The sequence below is a fragment of the Naumovozyma castellii genome, chromosome 2 (genome assembly GCF_000237345.1).
Source record: "Naumovozyma castellii chromosome 2, complete genome".
Taxonomy (NCBI): domain Eukaryota; kingdom Fungi; phylum Ascomycota; class Saccharomycetes; order Saccharomycetales; family Saccharomycetaceae; genus Naumovozyma; species Naumovozyma castellii.
Genome location: NC_016492.1, coordinates 1308403 through 1326865, shown reverse-complemented (window position 1 = coordinate 1326865; position 18463 = coordinate 1308403). Strand labels below are relative to the sequence as shown.

At 38.2% G+C, this 18463-nt stretch overlaps 9 protein-coding genes across 9 annotated transcripts; 2 read left to right on the top strand and 7 right to left on the bottom strand.

Annotated features, from left to right (window-relative positions):
- Positions 1 to 31: 31 nt before the first annotated feature.
- On the bottom strand, positions 32 to 2551 carry AZF1 (Azf1p; the record flags this gene model as incomplete). The annotated part of the gene is made up of 1 exon (XM_003675103.1): positions 32 to 2551. The coding sequence occupies one exon, from the start codon at positions 2549 to 2551 to the stop codon at positions 32 to 34; it is 2520 nt and encodes an 839-aa protein (XP_003675151.1).
- A 433-nt stretch (positions 2552 to 2984) lies between these two features.
- Positions 2985 to 5159, bottom strand: CEX1 (COPI-interacting protein CEX1; the record flags this gene model as incomplete). The annotated part of the gene is made up of 1 exon (XM_003675102.1): positions 2985 to 5159. The coding sequence occupies one exon, from the start codon at positions 5157 to 5159 to the stop codon at positions 2985 to 2987; it is 2175 nt and encodes a 724-aa protein (XP_003675150.1).
- Positions 5160 to 5788: 629 nt separating this feature from the next.
- On the bottom strand, positions 5789 to 6469 carry NCAS0B06940 (nucleotide diphosphatase; the record flags this gene model as incomplete). Its single annotated transcript, XM_003675101.1, has 1 exon — positions 5789 to 6469. The coding sequence occupies one exon, from the start codon at positions 6467 to 6469 to the stop codon at positions 5789 to 5791; it is 681 nt and encodes a 226-aa protein (XP_003675149.1).
- A 292-nt stretch (positions 6470 to 6761) lies between these two features.
- On the bottom strand, positions 6762 to 8021 carry TFC7 (transcription factor TFIIIC subunit TFC7; the record flags this gene model as incomplete). Its single annotated transcript, XM_003675100.1, has 1 exon — positions 6762 to 8021. The coding sequence occupies one exon, from the start codon at positions 8019 to 8021 to the stop codon at positions 6762 to 6764; it is 1260 nt and encodes a 419-aa protein (XP_003675148.1).
- Positions 8022 to 8212: 191 nt separating this feature from the next.
- YAF9 (YEATS domain-containing protein YAF9) lies at positions 8213 to 8866 on the top strand (the record flags this gene model as incomplete). Its single annotated transcript, XM_003675099.1, has 1 exon — positions 8213 to 8866. One exon carries the CDS (start codon positions 8213 to 8215, stop codon positions 8864 to 8866), a length of 654 nt encoding a protein of 217 aa, XP_003675147.1.
- A 242-nt stretch (positions 8867 to 9108) lies between these two features.
- On the bottom strand, positions 9109 to 12417 carry INP53 (phosphatidylinositol-3-/phosphoinositide 5-phosphatase INP53; the record flags this gene model as incomplete). The annotated part of the gene is made up of 1 exon (XM_003675098.1): positions 9109 to 12417. One exon carries the CDS (start codon positions 12415 to 12417, stop codon positions 9109 to 9111), a length of 3309 nt encoding a protein of 1102 aa, XP_003675146.1.
- Positions 12418 to 12714: 297 nt separating this feature from the next.
- LEU9 (2-isopropylmalate synthase LEU9) lies at positions 12715 to 14532 on the bottom strand (the record flags this gene model as incomplete). Its single annotated transcript, XM_003675097.1, has 1 exon — positions 12715 to 14532. One exon carries the CDS (start codon positions 14530 to 14532, stop codon positions 12715 to 12717), a length of 1818 nt encoding a protein of 605 aa, XP_003675145.1.
- Positions 14533 to 15044: 512 nt separating this feature from the next.
- RGS2 (GTPase-activating protein RGS2) lies at positions 15045 to 15887 on the bottom strand (the record flags this gene model as incomplete). The annotated part of the gene is made up of 1 exon (XM_003675096.1): positions 15045 to 15887. The coding sequence occupies one exon, from the start codon at positions 15885 to 15887 to the stop codon at positions 15045 to 15047; it is 843 nt and encodes a 280-aa protein (XP_003675144.1).
- A 754-nt stretch (positions 15888 to 16641) lies between these two features.
- On the top strand, positions 16642 to 18378 carry NCAS0B06880 (uncharacterized protein; the record flags this gene model as incomplete). The annotated part of the gene is made up of 1 exon (XM_003675095.1): positions 16642 to 18378. One exon carries the CDS (start codon positions 16642 to 16644, stop codon positions 18376 to 18378), a length of 1737 nt encoding a protein of 578 aa, XP_003675143.1.
- Positions 18379 to 18463: the final 85 nt, after the last annotated feature.

Below are 18463 nucleotides of genomic sequence, written 5' to 3'. Positions count from 1 at the left end.
AAAAATATATGTAAAAAAAATTGGAATAGTATCAAAGTAATTGACTCTTATAATTAACATTCTTAAAATGAACCTTTTCTGAATGTGGAGGCGGTTCTCGTCTTTGCTGCCGCTGTTGTTGTGGAAAGGTTTGTATTTGCTGTTCTGTTGTGGCGTCCGGCACAGGTTGGTCCAAATTAAAAGAAAAGGAATTATCTGTCATATTAGTAAGGTTTAAACTATTATTCGCAGCATTATTTGTAATTGTAACTGGTGTTTGGGGTAGTGTAGTATAATGGTAGTTGATTATAGGATGCTCTTGACCTAATGATGTGTCAAAATGACCTTCGTTTTGTTGCTGTTGAAGGTGTTGCTGTCCTTGTTCAGTTGTATCAACATTTTCCAGAGCAAATGGTACTATTGGTAAAGAACTTGACTTTGATTTTGATCTAGATCTTGGTGAAGATTGTTTCTTAGATTTCTTTTTCGATTTTGGTGTCATTCGTGGAGGAGAATTATTGGTAATCGGTGGAGAAGTTTGTTGGATCTTGGCACTGCCTTTACCCCTTCCCTTAATACCTCTATTTGAATTTTTGTATATGGATGCAAAATATTCCAATAGTTCTCTGTCCTTTTGAGGAATATTATCATTGGGATTCATTTCTGCCAATTTAGTAGTTAACATCTTCAGGGTATCTAAATGGAACCTATTCTGGTGCGCCTTCATATTACCTAATTGGGTAAAAGATCTGTTACAATTATCCAGTTTACAAATGAAAGGTTTCACTTTTTGATGTGTTAACAAATGAGCAGCAAGATTACCCTTTCTGGAGAATTTTTTATCACATAATTCACATTCATAAGGCTTTTCACCAGTATGAAGACGTTGGTGTGTTCTAAGATTACCACCTTGAGTAAACCTTTTACCACAATATCCACATTGATAAGGTTTATAACCAAGATGAGACCTAATATGGACTTCCAAATGAGTTGATTGAGCAAACAACCTGTGGCAATAGGGACATTTATGCTGCTTAGAACCTTCATGTAATGTTTTCGGTTTTTCAACACCGCCTATCAATTCATTTTGTGGTGGTAAAATATTTGAATGACTATCAATTAATAATTGTCCGTCCGGCGTTGTGTGAACTACTTCTGTGACACCTTTTTTCCGTGCTTGTATCATTAGCATTAACTGATCTACTTTAGTAACACCCAGTAATGGTCGATCATCCACTGCATTACCATCTATATCATTATTATCCTGAATATTTTGGTTGAATTCCGGTTTTAGTTCAATTTTCTGGGGTTGCTGTTGCTGCTGTTGCTGCCGCTGTTCTTGTTCTTCTAGGAATAAAGACCTTTCAGTTGGAGACAACTCTTGTTTAATGGCTTTGGGGATCTTCTTTGCGGGTTTTGTCACTTTATTTTTATTTGCAGTGGGAATATTCAGTGAATCATTATTATCATTTGTAGAATCCAACTCTTCAATACTTGTTAATGGGTTATTAAATGAATTAATATCTTTATTATTTGAGTCAGTTGATGTTGATGGAAAATGCACATTGCTGTTACTATTGCTATCTAATGTGTTTCTTAAAGATGAATTACGTCTCTTAAATTGGAAGTCTAAGTCTTCAGGGTTAAATTTCAATGAATTATTTCTAGACGATAATAGTAAAGTGTTTGAACCTGGTGGGAAGAACGGATCAAAATCATTTGGGTTTGACGATATAGATCCTGCGGATTGTCGATTATTACTATTACTAGTTTGGTTGGTATTTGAGAAAGGAATCAGCATTGGGGGTTTCATGCCCGCTACGCTAGAGCTTTTCCTTCTTGTTGGATCTTGTTGAGATTGAGACTGAGATTGAGATTGAGGTTGTGGTTGGTTTGCTATGCTTAAAAAGTCTAAATCTGGGCAATCATTCGAACCAAAATACAAGGAGTTTCTCTTCGATGGTGGTAACGACGAATCGTTTCTAGATGAAGTATCTTGGACCTGTTGTGATATGGATGTTGAAAAAGACGGAGTCTTGAATTTAGGAACAGAATAAGGGTCATTTGGATCATTAGATTGTTTTCTCATGGAAGGAGGTTGTGGTTGTTGGGACCATATATTGTTTACTATTGAAAACCCCCTTCCTATCATTGACATGTCAGGGATCTGTTGTGGTGGAATATCCGATATTTTTGGTAGTGTTGGTCTTTTTTGACCACTTGTAGTCGTAGTATTGGCATTATCACTTATATTTAAAAAGGAATTTATAGATGCATCTGTTGAGTACCTTGTAGGTTTGAAATTGGTAAATATTGATAGCGAATCATTCCTTTGTCCATTTTGGTTAGAAGGGAGTGTATCCTTTTCATGTGAGGATGAAGATGTTGGGTTGTTCATGTAATTTTCTAAACTAGCAGAGTTTCCTGAACTGGGTATAGGGGCATCTTCTGATTCAATGTTTTCCGTATTAGTAGCAAAGTGATCTTTATCCACATCATGTTCATTCTCTGATCGGGTCTTAGTATCCTTTTGATGAATAGTATCGTTAGTTATATACGATTCCCTGTTCATCTGCGCATAGACATTAATAGTATACACGTTTGGAATTCGTGTTATAAGCAATAAGTACCTTGTTGGTATTTGTTGGTTAATAATTCCTTTCAAGTGAGCTACATGGATCCTTTAGTTTGTAATGTCCTCTACTTTCTTTATTACTCGCCGTGATTCGGCCGTGTTCCAATTAGGGCTTCCGAATTTGGGTTTTAGGGTTTTAAAAGTAGGGCTTACAATTTGATTAGGGCTTAACAAATGCGGGTAACGAAGTATGATTAGAATAACAATAAAGGGTTAATCATATATATCACACTAGTGGTCCTTGACAATCATGCCACATACACACTACTATATAACACTTTTCTGAACGGCATTCGATTGCCCATTTCTTGAGTGGAAAAATATTAACGTTTCAGTTCAAGACCTAAGCATATATTTACTGTTTGCTACACTACCATTCTTCATCCCATGGATCTGCATCATTATTATCCCATCCATCATCTATATCATCATTCTTGGTTTCTTTTTTATTAACTATTGGGTGTCCACTGTGTTTTGAGGCTATACCTCCATTTCTCAAACTTGCCTTCTTTGTTGTCGGTATAACCACGTTCTTCTTATGGTGCAATGGCGAAACATATTTCTTTGGTTGTTCTGGTTCATTCAACTCATCATTCCAAGATTTGACCATATTTACTGGTTGATTAAAGAATTGGGAGGAAGATGTTTCATTATTTGCCAAGTTACCGTCATCGATATCGAAATCAGCCCAACCGTCATCGTCACCATTAACGACTGTGTTTCCAACATCAAGATTCCCATTAAATGGATTTGCTTCCATATGCGAGGGTAATTCTCCAAAATTTTCCTTACTTTCTTCCTCCTCTTTCAAGGAAATGTTGGTATTAACAGAAGTAATCTTCAAATTATTCATAAATTGTTCCACTAATTGAGTATCGTCTGTACCATATGAATCAAAGTCAATATCCTTAGATTTATCAATTTCCATATTGGCTTCTTGTAGTAGCATTGCTTGACTTTCAAGTTTGTTTAAATATCTTTCAAATAAATCCTTTGCCTTCATTCTTACTAGAGGATCTTTATCTAGTAACCCTGGTGCAATAACAGTAAGAATCTTATTGGCAATGGTAGAAACATCGAATAAACTTATAGCTTCGGAAAGACCATACAAGGAAGCCAACCTTGGTTTGATATCTGGATCCTTTAATGATTTGGTAAATGCGGTAGCAAGGATACTGGATCTACTGGATTCATCTAATTTTGATGACACCCTGGTGAGAATAATTACCGTCCATGTACGAATTTCAATATCGGAATCCACTTGAGTCTTTGCTAAGTACCTTAGCAGTTCATTGTTTAACTGTCTTTCTGTTATTGATGGAACGATTATTGGGATGGATTTCAATGTTTGTAATCTTAGGGTGGCGTCCGAATCTGTTAAACCTTGGATGAAATGAGGATAAATCTTACTGGAGACATCATTTGAATCCAAAGTATCAATAAGTTTAGGCAGATAAATCAATAATAAGAATCTGATTTGTCTATCTTGTAGCTTGAAACTTGCAAAAACCACTTGTTTGTATTGTTCATTGAAGTATTGATTTTCAAATGATAAATCTAGTAAAATAGCAATGAACGAAATTAATTTCGTAGCAGCTACTTTTGATAAAGATGCAGCGTTAGGGTTCATTTGAGAATTAATAAGGAGATTGATCATGTTACATAATTCAGGAATAATTAAATTCTCCAGAAATCCCGGTAACAAATTTCGTAACAAATCCCTTGAGTCTAGGAATATATTTTCCACATCAGTAATGACTACTAACTTCCCTTCAGGATCCTTGATATGGAATTCTGTAAATTCACGATGAATTGCGATCAATGGGTTTCCAATCCATGTTTGTGTATTATGTATCTTGTCAACAAACTTATCAATGGTCATATTACCCTTTTCTAAGGCTGAAGCTGGAATCTTCCAATCCTTGGGAATGGTTCCAAGAATACGGTTAATTAATTGAACAAGTTTAATGGGATCAATTAATTTCGAATCTTCGGGGCCCATAGGTATACCCATACATGCAGCATAAACTCTCAAGTTATTTGCGAAAGCGTATGGATCAACGTCCGTCTTCTTAGTACACAACTCCAAGCCAAAAAGAACACACTCACCTTTATCAGTCAAGTAAATGCTTTGTTCAGACAAAGTACCCAAAACAAACGCATCTAAAAACTTCAGAGTGGTTAATATTTGAGAAACCACTAAGCCCAATGCAAATTTATTTTTTGAAAACTTGGAAAGCTCAACCCAGGGAAAAGGTGATACTCTTTCTACAACAATAAAAGTTGCATTTGCATCTGAATCGAAAGTTTCCAATACTTTGCAAAGGCCTGGTATTTTTAGTACTTTGGACTTATGAATGGCATTTGAGATCAGAGGTGCATTGGTAGAGTTTGGTTTTGCCTTGAACGCAGTTATTGGTAAGGAATCTGATTTTCTGGTACCATTAAATACTTGCCAAAGTCCTGTTTCATGATTTGGAGTTTCTTCCAACGTGTATGGAAATTGAAAATTAGAGATAGACTTAAAGATGCTTGTAAAATTCATTATTCAAAAACGCGTTGTCCTTTTGATTCAAGCACTTGACATAAAAGAGGATGTTAAGAGTATATTGAATCTTCTTCAATTTTCTTAAACTAAATGAAACATATTCTTTTGTTTCCCAAGTGCAAGATGTATTGGTTCTTATTTGGCATTGTTGTTGTTGTTGAAAAAAAAACCTTACCCGGAGAATATAAGCTAAGCGCCTAAATCCTTTGACAAGCGTTATTGTTAGCTTTGACATATAAAGAACCTCATTGTTCCTAACATACCTTGTACTCTAATACGTTGTAACCGTGTGTAAGAAGCGTTTCAAAGTATTGTTGACTTTACCTACTTGCTGATCTAATTCAAACTGTGATCTAATGTTATGTAAACTTTAATATTTGTCTTTTCATTAAAAAATTTAGTATAACTATTTATTACCGTCCAACTGAATGTGAAGGCTACTTCTTTGTTCGTTTAGCTAGCAATGTTGTAAATCAGGTCGAAAAACTTATTATAGCTTAATCCACCATATTAGTACTAGAAGAATTACATTGTACACTTCATATGACAAAGGTCCCCTGATCCATTCATCAGTTCATCCACTTGGACTGGTAAGCATCATTATAATAATTAATTATGGAAATGTCTCAGGAAAGCTCTAATAGCCCCAAAATGCACTTGAATGTCTTATTTAATGGTAAACCAACTACATTATAATAATCACCCTCGATCTTCTCAATCATAACTCCACCTATGGATTGGATTTTGAATCCTCCTGCGACAAGAAGGCCATCCCCTGATTCCACATAATCTTCAAGTACACTCAATGGTAGTGTTCCATCAAAGTATACCTTAGTAGTATCAGTAACACGTTTAATTTGATAATTATTTTTAGATTTCCATTGAATTATTGTTACTGCTGTTACAACTCTGACTGGATCATCCGTTTCATAACAAAAATGTTTTAAATTACTCAATTGAATCTCTTTAATTTTGGGTTTTTCAAGTATTCTATTCTCATTGTCTATAATAATCGTATCTGCACAAATAATTAACTTTGGCTTGCAATTGGCCTCCAGTTCAGCACTATTCACGGAAAAGTCGTGTATGATACCTTGAGCCTTTTGTAACGAAGTTTCCTCCACATATCCTATTGGGTTGTCTGCATATATACTTTTGTCCAAATTTTCCTCGAAGGACGGTTTCATTATTTGGATATCTGCAAACCCCATAATATCATGGACAATCTCATATCTTCTCGGTGAGGAACTGGCAAGAATAATGTTGTATTTGGAAGAAATGCCTTGAATGGTCTTGCTGAGTGTCATTGCTAGAGGAAGTGATTATCTGCCTTTGTTTTTGTTAACGTTACTTGAAAGATATTTTATTGTTCGTCCTGGCGTGTTGAAAAATACCAGGAGAAGCTCGAATACCGATCGCTTTTGAACACAATTATTTAAGAAATTACCAGCTATGGAGAAAAGGCAACATGTTAGTGTTTTGATCTACTAGGTTGGGTCGTAAATCTGTACTTTTGATCATTTAAAAATAATGTGTAGTGTATAAAGTGATCTATTTTATATAATACAAGTTCTTTGGTCAGGTATTCTTTCCTATACATTAAATTGGGCGAAGATTCACTAATCCAATTCTGTCAGTAATTCTGTAAATTTTCTCAGCATTTTCTAATTCTGTTTTATTAGAGTCAACCTTCCTTTCTTCGTCTTCATCCTCATTTTCTTCATATTCCTTTTCTTCGTTATGGCGATCCTCCGTTGGTGTCGCAGTATCTGTTGAGGTATAAGCCGTTTTCTTATTCAAAGTAGCTGCATCTGGAAATGCTATCTCAGTCCCAAGGAATTTTTGCCAATTCCCTTCATAAACCTTGTCACCAATCTTAAACAATGGTGCTTCTGTCTCTAGACCTGAATACTGAAACATTGCAGTTCTAGGAAGCTCTGTTTTTTTCTTATAGCTTTTACTCGGTAGATCAACGCTGACATAAATTGTTTCTGTTTCTATTTCTGTTTCAGTTTCGGTAGAATTGGATGCATTATTGCCAGATGATCTAGCAACAACGTCTGCGTTAGAACCAGCTTCAACATTCCTCTGAAAATTCCAATCCATTTCCTCACCACCTCTTAAGAACTCAGTATTACCATTCATTGTCAGGACCCACTTACGTTTTTCGAATGGGATATCTTCAGCATCTTCCTCGTCACTTTCATTATTATCCGAGTTCTTCTTTGGTTTGATCAATTCATATTTATCAAGTGAACAACTACCGCATCTGATTGTGTTGCCCTCATCGTCTATGAAGTCCCTACAAGTTTTCAATCCTAATAAATTCAATCCCAACGCTATTTTACTTGCAGCATGAGTCACTAATAATATTGTCTCTACATTTGGGAATTCCTTCTCCACTTTGGCTATGAAAAGCGGCCAAAACCTCTTGCATCTATCAAAAATATCAGCTTCTGTCTCACCTTTATCACTAGGTATCAAACATGACTCCCATTCTTCGTTAATCATAGGTTTAAAAAAATTGTTCAAGACATCAATAGTAGCTGGAACTGGGATAACAGGTCTATCTGGTTTGTACCATTCCCCAATGCCTCGTTCTACAAGCACAGGAACTTCCAGAAGACCAGCAATTGGTTTACTTGTCTGTACACATCTGTAGAATGGAGAGGAAAAAATCAATTCAGGCTGGTTATCGATGGAGAGCAAGTAATGAGCCAGTTCTTTCGCTTGATGTACACCATGCTCAGCTAATGGAACATCGGAGTCGATACCAGTTGGTGGGGAAGGATATGGTCCTTCTGGAAGCCAATTGGATCTGTATCCATGTCTGGCGATGTAGATGGTTTGTACGGTCATTTGTAGCTTCTCACTGTCCTACCTTTCTAAACGTCTTTGTTTTTTTCCATTAATGACTGATCTTGTTTATTATCTTCATTCGACACATAGCGCCAATACGTTTTTCAAAAATCAACTAAAACTTCAATTGCACAGCAAACACACTACTTCTGAGGAACCTCAAAAAGACACATATAGTGGGCAGGTTAGTAATGGCACCAGTAGTTAGTAAGAGAATAAAGACTCTATCCGTGAGGAGGCCAATATTATACGGGAATACAGCAAAGAAGTTAGGTGAAATAAGACCCGCCAACGCACCGGTCGAGCATACTCATCTTTGGACAATATTCATCAAGGGTCCTCAGAATGAGAATATTTCATATTTTATCAAGAAAGTAGTCTTTAAGTTGCACGAGACATATCCAAACCCTACAAGAGTTATTGAACATCCTCCATTTGAGTTGACAGAAACAGGTTGGGGTGAGTTCGATATCAATGTGAAGATATATTTTGTTGATGAAGCCAATGAAAAGATGATAAGTTTTTACCATCGCTTAAGATTACATCCGTATACCATGTCAGCCACTGGTACCAAACTTCCTGGGACTGATATTACAATAACTGAAAGTGGAGAAGTCCGTTCGATATTTTATGATGAAGTAGTATTTAATGAACCTAATGAAAATTTCTTCAAGATCTTAATGTCAACACCTGGAAACCTTCTTCCTTCGAATAAAACAGAGGATTGTATATTTTCTAAGCAACTAGAGCGTGAGGAAATTGATAGAATTGACATGGCCATGGAAAAAGTGGATAAAGAAATTGAGGAATTGAAACAGAAACTAGCAGTAGGGATAACGGAATGAACTCATCATATTTATGCCGACTATGTCGAAGAATTCCGTGGCAGACAAATCGCAGTTATCCTGAATAAATACTACTTTCAGTGCAACCATAATGGTACGAGAATATGAGATATCAGCTTCAACGTAATTCTTTAGCTATATGAATACCTCAGGTAGGTTTTATGTATAATATTATATCATTAAGAAATTATTCATACGTAGTTTTTTCGTTTAAAATAAGTATTCGTTACAGATATCTAATTTTATTTGGGAGTCAAAGGTTGCCATGTATCTAGAGTTTTCTTTTGGATACTTGGAACTTTACGTTGGTCATCCCCCGGTGGAGATGTAATTGTACCCTTTTCCTTGATATTGACGGGAGTCTTGTTTTCATTGTTACTATTCAGTTCAGTTGTTGAGCTACTATTAAAGGGTGAGGCAGTTCCACTAGTATTACTTGGCGTAAGAACAAAATCAGTAAATCCTGGAGGTGGTACCTTCTTCCCAGGATTAGTCACTATAGATTTAACTTGTTGATCGTTTGCGAAAGTTGGTGTTACTTTGTTTAGAAGAGAGGCTTCTCTGGCAATTGATATGGAGGAACTTGCATTAGAAGGCGGTGATGATAGCGATTTCATAGCAGGTGGTGGTGGCGGACGTAAAACTGGCTTAATTTTAGGGGCATCTTCCTGCATTGGCGTGTTCCCCATCCTCATAGTTGGAGCCAGAGTTGGTGATTTAATTGATGGAGTTGTTGAGTTGGAAGTAATCGCTGATTGTGATTGCGATGTAGGTGTACTACTGTCAAAATCGAGTAAGCTAAAGTCTCTCGTTTCGTTTGATGCTAATCTTTGACCTATTATATCTTTGTCCTCTAATCCCAAATTAAGTAGTTGAGATGACCAACTTCCCGTTTCATCCGGATGTAATTTTTTATAACCTGCATATAAACTCTTGGAAAGCTCTAATTTAACCTTCTCATCTGTTGACATAACTCTTGCACGATAGGCTCCATAGACAGGTTTATGGTCACTTATGAGTAATGGAGCATCGGAATAAGCCAGTGGATGTAAGTTGTCCCCCTTATAAACAATTCTATCAGTCCAAGATGGTGTTCTTGCCTTATCAGAGGAATCATAATTATTTGTTCCATTATCATATTTATATGTCGGAGGAAATTTCAAAGTTGGTTCTCTAAATCCCTTAAAAACAGAACCTGATGAGATCTCTTGGCTTAATTGATCAAAACAGAGTAGCTTGTCCATGTAACCTTCACTTTTATTCGCAAGTGCTGCTCTTACTTCTTCATTTGGCAATGCAATTCTATAATTCATGTCACCTAACCAAACGATGGAGTCATGATGTGCTATCATCTTGGAACGAGAGAAACATATACCTTTCTCTATATTTTCGTAATCACTGCGACGTTCATCCAGGTTTGTCGCACCTGCAGACAAATGGCTATTAACAAAACAGAAAGAAGTACTACCATACTCAAATCTGATGGCAACTGCACCTTTATTACCTGCCATACCACCAAACCCAGTTTTCTTGGTGGCACCTTCCACTTGTTTAACATATTTTGCTTTATCAGCCTTAACAAAAAATAAAATTAAAAGAGACGTCATTTGTTCCACTCTTAGAAGTAGATATTTCTCATTGAATTGATTCAAACAATCACTTACAAGATTTTCCCAGAATGAGCCCTTTGAGTAATCTGCATTAAGGATTGAACCTGCTGTCAATTCAATGACTTCTTGTAAGCCAAGAACCACAACGTCAGGTTTGAACTTATCTCCAATTGGGAACAACCATTTGGATAGATCGGCTCTTTGATTTGTCCCATTAACATTGAAAGTGCCTGCAAGGATGTTAATGGTAGAGTAAGAAGTAAATTTGTCTGATTGAGCTTCAAGTTCCGAAATAACATAGTCACTTATTGGATCATATAATTTAACGGCATGTTGGTGTGGTAATCTCCCTAATAAGGTATCTATGTTTTGTTGTTTGCCCTTGTCCATAAAATTGTTAATGTACATCCTACTAACTGATTTTGTTGCATCAGAAAGTGCCCCTGCAAAGGACATTTTACCCTTTCTTGAGAATGATGATTTCAATGCATTTGTACCTGTATAAATTTGTGAAATTTGGTCACCATGATCAGCCCATAGTGTGTTATGTTTATTGACGAAATCATCTTCATCGATATAGGTGTTCCCTGAGATTAACTTATAATCTTCGAGAAAAGTTCTGAAGGCAAAAAATGAAATTGTTTGTTGTACTAAATTGGTTCTATCTAAACAATCCAAACAGTTGGTTCTAAACACGCCGAGTTGAGTGGATAATACTTTCTTCTCCTTAACATTGTAAACGAAGAAGCCGGATCTAAGTAATGATTGTGCAATTAATGGAATGACCTTTTTTACTCCCGAAAACCCCTCTTGTGCAGTCTCCTTATGAAAATCAAACTCAGTATAGATAACATCTTTACCTAATTTAAGATTCTTTGATCTTTGTAAATGTTCCTTATAACGTTGTGATAATTCAATTTCGGATGCCTTTGTTGACAACAAGTTCACAACATGAACAGGTCCGTATTTTTCAATTGAATTAATGAAATGTTTATCAAACACGGGTTGAGTGGCTTCCACGGATCGAGTAATTTGAACTTTTGGATTAATTAATGAGGTATCTTGTTCCCAAAATACAGGTATACTACCTCTTATTTGCGTGAAGGCATAACAATATTGACTAGAATACATGATGAATTCCGTCTCTACAAAATTAGCTACATTGGATTCATCATCCACCCCACGTGCATTAAACCTTGTTCCAGCTCTTTTCCAACTTTGTTTCGAAATGACAGTGACTGCAACTTTCAATTTCTTCACATATGTAATGAAAGTTTCTGCGAACCCACGAATGACAGTGGTCAAGAACCCCTCGTCATCCAGTATCTGTTTTGCTGTTGGGTCCAATCTATCTCTATATGTGATAATTTCCTGCATGAGGAAAGAATTCCACATGTATTCGTCTTCGAAATTATCGACGCTCAAAGAATGATCTTTGAAACCTCTATTTTGCAAACTGGAAGTCAAATCGAAATCTGAGCTAAAATAAAAGGATCCATTTGACAATAATCTTCTCAATTCAAAACATGGTTGCTTCGGTAAGGCCTCTTGGAAATCTGCCTGATCAGTATCAGGTAACACAGGGTACCCCGACGAATCAATCTCAAAAAAGTCCCACGTTGCGTCATTCAAACAGAAGAAATCCACAGCGAATATCTTATTGACAGTTTCACCTGGGATGGGTTGAGCCACCCTTGATTTCCCCGTGATGGCACCCACGAAAAGTAACCCGTCAATCTCGATTAATCCAATGAATCCAAAGACTTCATTGGAGGTTAAAGGTTGGAATCCTTGGCTCTTTAGTTCCTCCTTGGGGACTAATTCAATAGCACAGAATGGTTTTTCAGAAGGTTTGTCACCCACTGATTTCAGAATCAGTGCGTACGAGTTGGAAACGATGGCGAGTCGCCTTTCCGGTTTGGTGGAGAGTAATATATTCATACAGAATTCTATCAGGAGGAAAAAATCCAATGATTAGTTAGTCGCCTTGTTTTCTTTTGCACTTACTGGTTGGATGAAACAAGTGATTAAGCGTCTAATACATGTATATTTTTTTTCAATCTGACGTTGTTGTCCCTATTCGAGTTTGAAAAAAGGAAAACGGAACAACCTTTTCTAAGTACATACAAATATACGCGACGCTAAGAACAAGTGATTGACTAATTGTTTGATTTATTGTTATATAATAGTATTAAATCGTTTATATATAATAGTCTAAATAAATAATGTTTTAGGTTCTCAGTTGGATGGTAATTCAATGCCACCGTTGTGAATAATACTATTCACAGTAGATAGAATAGCTCTCACGGAGGCATCACCCACATCTTCTGAGACACCGATACCCCATTGGTAGCTGACTTCATCGGAAGATTCATTTGTTCTATAACGAATTTGGATGTAAGAAGCAGCTTGAGTAGAAGAACCGGAACCCAAGGCGTGTTCAGTATAGTTTTCAACAGCTAATTTGACGTTCAACAAGTTGGATAAGGCATCGACCATGGATGAAATTGGACCATTACCATTACCTTGAATTTCTACCACCTTACCGTTAATTTCTACTTTACCTGTCAAAGATCTTAATTCGTTGTTAACCTTTTGCACGTCATAATCGATCAGAGAGACAGATTTGTATTGTTCGTTATTGAAATTGTAAGTCTTCTTGAACAAGTTTGTGATTTCGTCAGCCTTCAATTCTCTTCCAACACTGTCGGCGTTATCTTGTACCGTAGTGGAGAATTGAATTTGCATATTTCTTGGAACGTCCAAACCTAGGGATCTTAGGATGATCCAAGCGGCACCACCCTTACCAGATTGAGAATTAACTCTAATGACAGCTTCATAATCACGTCCAATATCCTTTGGATCCAATGGTAAATATGGGATTCTCCATTGAGTTTCACCCTTAGCACGTCTCTTTTCTTGTAGGGAGAAACCCTTCTTAATGGCATCTTGATGAGAACCAGAGAAGGCACAAACGACCAAATCACCACCGTATGGTGCTCTTTGTGGGACGGGAATCTTATTACAACGTTCAACAACTTCAATGACTGATCTTATATCTGATAAATCCAAATTGGGGGAAACACCTTGTGTGTACATGTTCAATGCAACGGTAACCAAATCGACATTCCCCGTACGTTCCCCATTACCAAAGATACAACCTTCCACACGGTCTGCGCCTGCCAATAAACCTAATTCAGAAGCAGCTACACCACAACCACGATCATTATGTGTGTGAGTGGAGATACAGACTTTTTCACGTTCAGAGATATGGGTAGCGAAATATTCAATTTGATCAGCATAAACATTTGGAGTGGCCACTTCTACGGTAGCGGGTAAGTTGAAGATAATTGGGTTATCGACTGTGGGCCCCCAAGCTTCCTTGACGGCTTCACAGATTTGTACAGCAAAGTCACCTGGTGTATCACTGAAACATTCTGGAGAGAATTCATACGACCATCTGGTGGCTTGTTGTGTTGGATCATCCTTAGTCAATTTTCTCACCAATTTGGTTGCCTCGACAGCCTTTTGAATGGCTTCCTCTTGTGACATATTAAAGACTATATCTCTGAACATGTCACTTGTAGCCAAATATGTATGGATAGTGGCTCTCTTGGCGCCCGTCAATGATTCGACAGTTCTCTTAATTAGATGTTCACGAGATTGCACTAGACATTGAATACTAACGTCATCTGGGGCATTCTCGACGGCATACCTTGTGAAATCGAAATCTGTTTGTGAAGCAGAGGGGAACGAGACTTCAATTTCTTTGAAACCGATATCGATCAATTTATGGAAATATTCCTTCTTTTGTTCCACGGACATGGGGTCCGGTAGTGATTGGTTCCCGTCTCTTAGATCTGTGGATAACCAACGGGGGGCCTTCTTTATGGTGTTGTCTGGCCATTTCCTGTTGGTTATCTTTGGGGCTGGGAATGGATGGTACTTGGTAGATGGGTCCTTTAGCATGTTCTTGTAGGCTAGTGTTACTGGTTTTATTGTCTTTGAAGCTCTGCTGACGTGTTCAGCGAGGGATACAAGAGATTGTTTCACCATTCTTATAGACGGTGTAATTTGTCAGGGGGTGCGGTGGATAGTTAAGTTTGGTGGGTTAGCGGAAGAGGAGACAGAAGAGGGTAGGGTGTTGAGTGCTTGATGGTCATTGGAGTATTTATATTCACTCGAGGAAGGCAGTGAAGTGAAAAGTGACTCTTACAGCGCGAAAGAAAGAAAGACCGGTTCAGGTGCCGGCCTTTCGCGGACTGTAACGTCAGGCAGGGCAAACGAATGTTAGGTCTACGTTATAGTTCTCCAACAAGTAAGTGTGTATATACGTACGTAGGTGATGGCAGAGCAAACTCCGATCACCATTCAGGGCTCTTTTTCGCTGAGGTTGTTGTGGTTGGTTACGGAGCGTGAATTAATATCTAAAAGTCATTTCCCTTCTCTGAAGCGTAAATTTTTTTTTTTTCATGCTTATGGAAAAGAAATGAAACTTCGGAGATGAGATGAGAAGAGATGAGTCAATCGACAATTTTAGATAGTTGTATAATAATAGTATGATGCTGCTATATATTGGAGGTCTTCTTACTTTTGATCTTCAACTTGTTAAGAAACTTGCGACTGGAATCCAGAAACTTGTTGCTACGGTACCCAGCTTCAATGGTCTTGGACTTTCTCAGATCATGACCGGTCTTCACATTGGCGTTATGTTCCTCATTCAAATATCTAATGGAATCATTGATACGTTCCTGTCCGCCCAAAGACGTGGATTTCTCCAATCGCTGCTTATTAGAATCCGTGGAAGACCACATATTCTGCCTCTGGGAATCCACATCTTGAGGTGGTGGCTGCTGCTGTAAACTTGTATAATCGTAATCACTTATGTCAGTCATGATACTCTGGATGTCCTCCTCCTCTTCCTCTTCAATGATATAGTTCCTCTTGTTGGAATTGACACTAGACAAGAACTGTCTATAAACTTCCAATAATAACTTGACCACATGTTGCCTGGCACTAAAAATCATTTCCTGAGTAGGCGGCACCCCTCTCTTATAACAAACCTCGAACTTCCTCGTAATATCCTGTGGGAAATTACACTGCAGATCCGCCTCAGAAGAAATAAACCTTTCATAAACGGATTCATTCCAAGCCTGTAAATCAAACTGAGCCAATCGATCCTTAGTTCTTTCCCTCGTCGGCACCACGAACCTCTGTGTGGCTTCCAAGAACAACAAATTCTCCTCGCAATGGCAGTGACGCAGGAATTTTTCAAAATTCACTAACGTGTAAGGGACACTTTGGTTCCTCGGTAGGTATTGATCCGGCGTGCCGTTGACCTGGCATTGCGTTTTCAATTGCACGTCTTCTAGAATATCGTACAGTGTGGGTGGGTGTGGGCTGGTGGACATGCTTCGTTCGCTGCTGTTTTGTTGTGATGACCGTGTTGCGTTCTGAAGTTATGATGTTATAGGGCAGCGCGGGGACGTGACGTGACGTCGTTTGTTCGAGGGACAATGGGAGTTGAGAAGGGAAGGGAAGAAGAATACAAGGGTCCTGTCTTCCATGTCTCCAGGGTCCTTATATAGAGAATGTCTTCACAATGAGGTGTAAATGCGAATACAAAGAATGGCCTTTGCAGAGAAGAGGAATGTGCCCTGCCAAGAGAAGACGAGAGGAGAAGACGAAAAACGGTATTCTCCTCTTGTGACGTCTGGGTGTTACCCGGAGTTTGGTGTGCGGCGCTCGCCATTTCTTTGTGTCATTCATTCTTGCGAGGGCATCTTCTCTCTTATCGAAAACGTTAGCACTCGAGTTGGAGAGTGAGTGCCAGGGCCTTTTGGTGTCTGTCTGGTCCCTTTCGCTACATACATACATACATACATACATACATACATACTAAACATCTGTATAGACATACACACGAGTTACGACTGAATTGTAGGAAACTGTTGGAACTCGGTGGAAAGACCCATCCAACAAGATACCGAGCAACCAGCAACATCGACGTGTCCCATTATATCTGTGCGTTCATTTGCAGTAGCAGAAAACCAACGCTCGGCTCTATCCGAACTCGGATCGAGCTGTGGCTTCTCGGACACTGGCTGAAAAACTCGAAACGAAACAGAAAAGACAACAGTGATCGAGATTTTCACTTGGTTTCTGATGACATGGATGCATGCATACCGTACCTGCCTGATCAGTCATACTCAAACTCTATTTCAACGTCCAACATTACCATTTAAACGCAACTCTGTCCAGGCAACAAAAAACCAACATATATATTTCACATTCTTTCGCAACAGATATAGGAGTCACACAATTGAAAAAATGGAAAAGGATTCATACACGACTGAATTTGAGTCTCTCTTTGGAAGTAGCAACGAGCCAAACAAGCAAACAATAGACGCTTTCTCCGGTGAAAATATGATGGATGCCACTACCACCACAAGTAATAATCATATCAGCAACAGCAATAACCCCGATATTACTCTCGATGACGGAACTCCGCATCTACTCCTCGAGCAACTAGCTTACGTAGACAATTTCATACCTTCGTTGGACACTCAACCCGCCCATACCAACCCAGGTGATGACCCAAATTTCGATTCATGGTTCATGAATAATTTTAATTCAACTTCAAATTCAAATTCAACTTCCAATTCAAGCCCAAACACAATAATCAACAGTTCAAATTCATATCAGAGTATAAACTCCGATGAAAGATTGGCGCTAGAATTGAATGCCTTCGCAGCAGAAACTTTTATCTTCCCAGATGAAGACAAGCCAAATAATGGAAATCCAAATGATTTCCAAATGAATAATCAAAGTCCAGAAGATGATAATCTAATGGGCATGCAACCCAAGATACAAGGTCTTCATTTCCTCACGCAAAGAAGAAACAATTTCTTAGCATCACAATACGACCAATCGAAATCAAGGATATCATCCAAGACTAAACTCAACCCAAAAAGAAATAGTCCCACTCCATTGCAAGATCATGGGAGTTTTACTAATTTCAACATTTCCACCAATGAACCACCAACAGAAACTGGCACATCCATCTCCTCCACCATGGATACCCCAAATAGTAACATGACATCCGAGGCATCTTCCACATCCGTACCCAATATCCAAATGCCAGACTATAGTTCCATCTCTACATCCACGCTGGTTGCTTTGCTCCCGAAAGTGACAGTCCCACCTTCCGCATTCAACGCTTTACTCGATGCTGGTTTTAAACCAGATCAGATTTATGCCATTGCCGCCATCATGGCGTATCATGAGAAGCAGAAATTGAAGCTATCTAACACCTTTATACCAACAGACATTCAGCAGATGGAAGCAACACCGCAGAATGCCAATGCAACAAATTTGTTACAATTGTTAACGGGTTCACCAGCACCACAAAATGCACCTGGAGCTATAGAACCAGAAGTCAAGCAGCTCCAGCAGCAACAGAGCGAGAAGTCTGCTTTCAACACCGCATTATTGGAATCTGTCTTCGAATTAGGCATCAGAAAGAGAGAATCACCACCATCAGACCAGAGTGATGTGACCGATGAGCCATTGAAAAGAAGAAAGACAGAAATTAAAACTGAGATGAGTCCGAAACACTCACTGATACAAAGGTCTGCATCATACGATGCACCACAAATGACGACCTTGCTGCCGAAGAGAGCCAAGAGTGAAGTACAAGAAATAAAATCCACATTGAAGGAAAACCCTCATCAGAGGAAGAAAGTGAAGGAACAAGAATTGCAGGGCTCCATCAACGAATTAAGCGAATTGGCTCTTTCTTTGCAACAAAGGATAAATACCCTGGAGATGGAAAATAACGTCTTGCAAAAATTGGTCCATTCTAGTGGCGACATAAATACTTTGAAGCCCACTGATCAATAAGTAAAACTAAATTATGAATTCAGTAAATAGATCTTCTATATATAATAATATTATTATCATCATCATCATCATCATCAATTGTCAC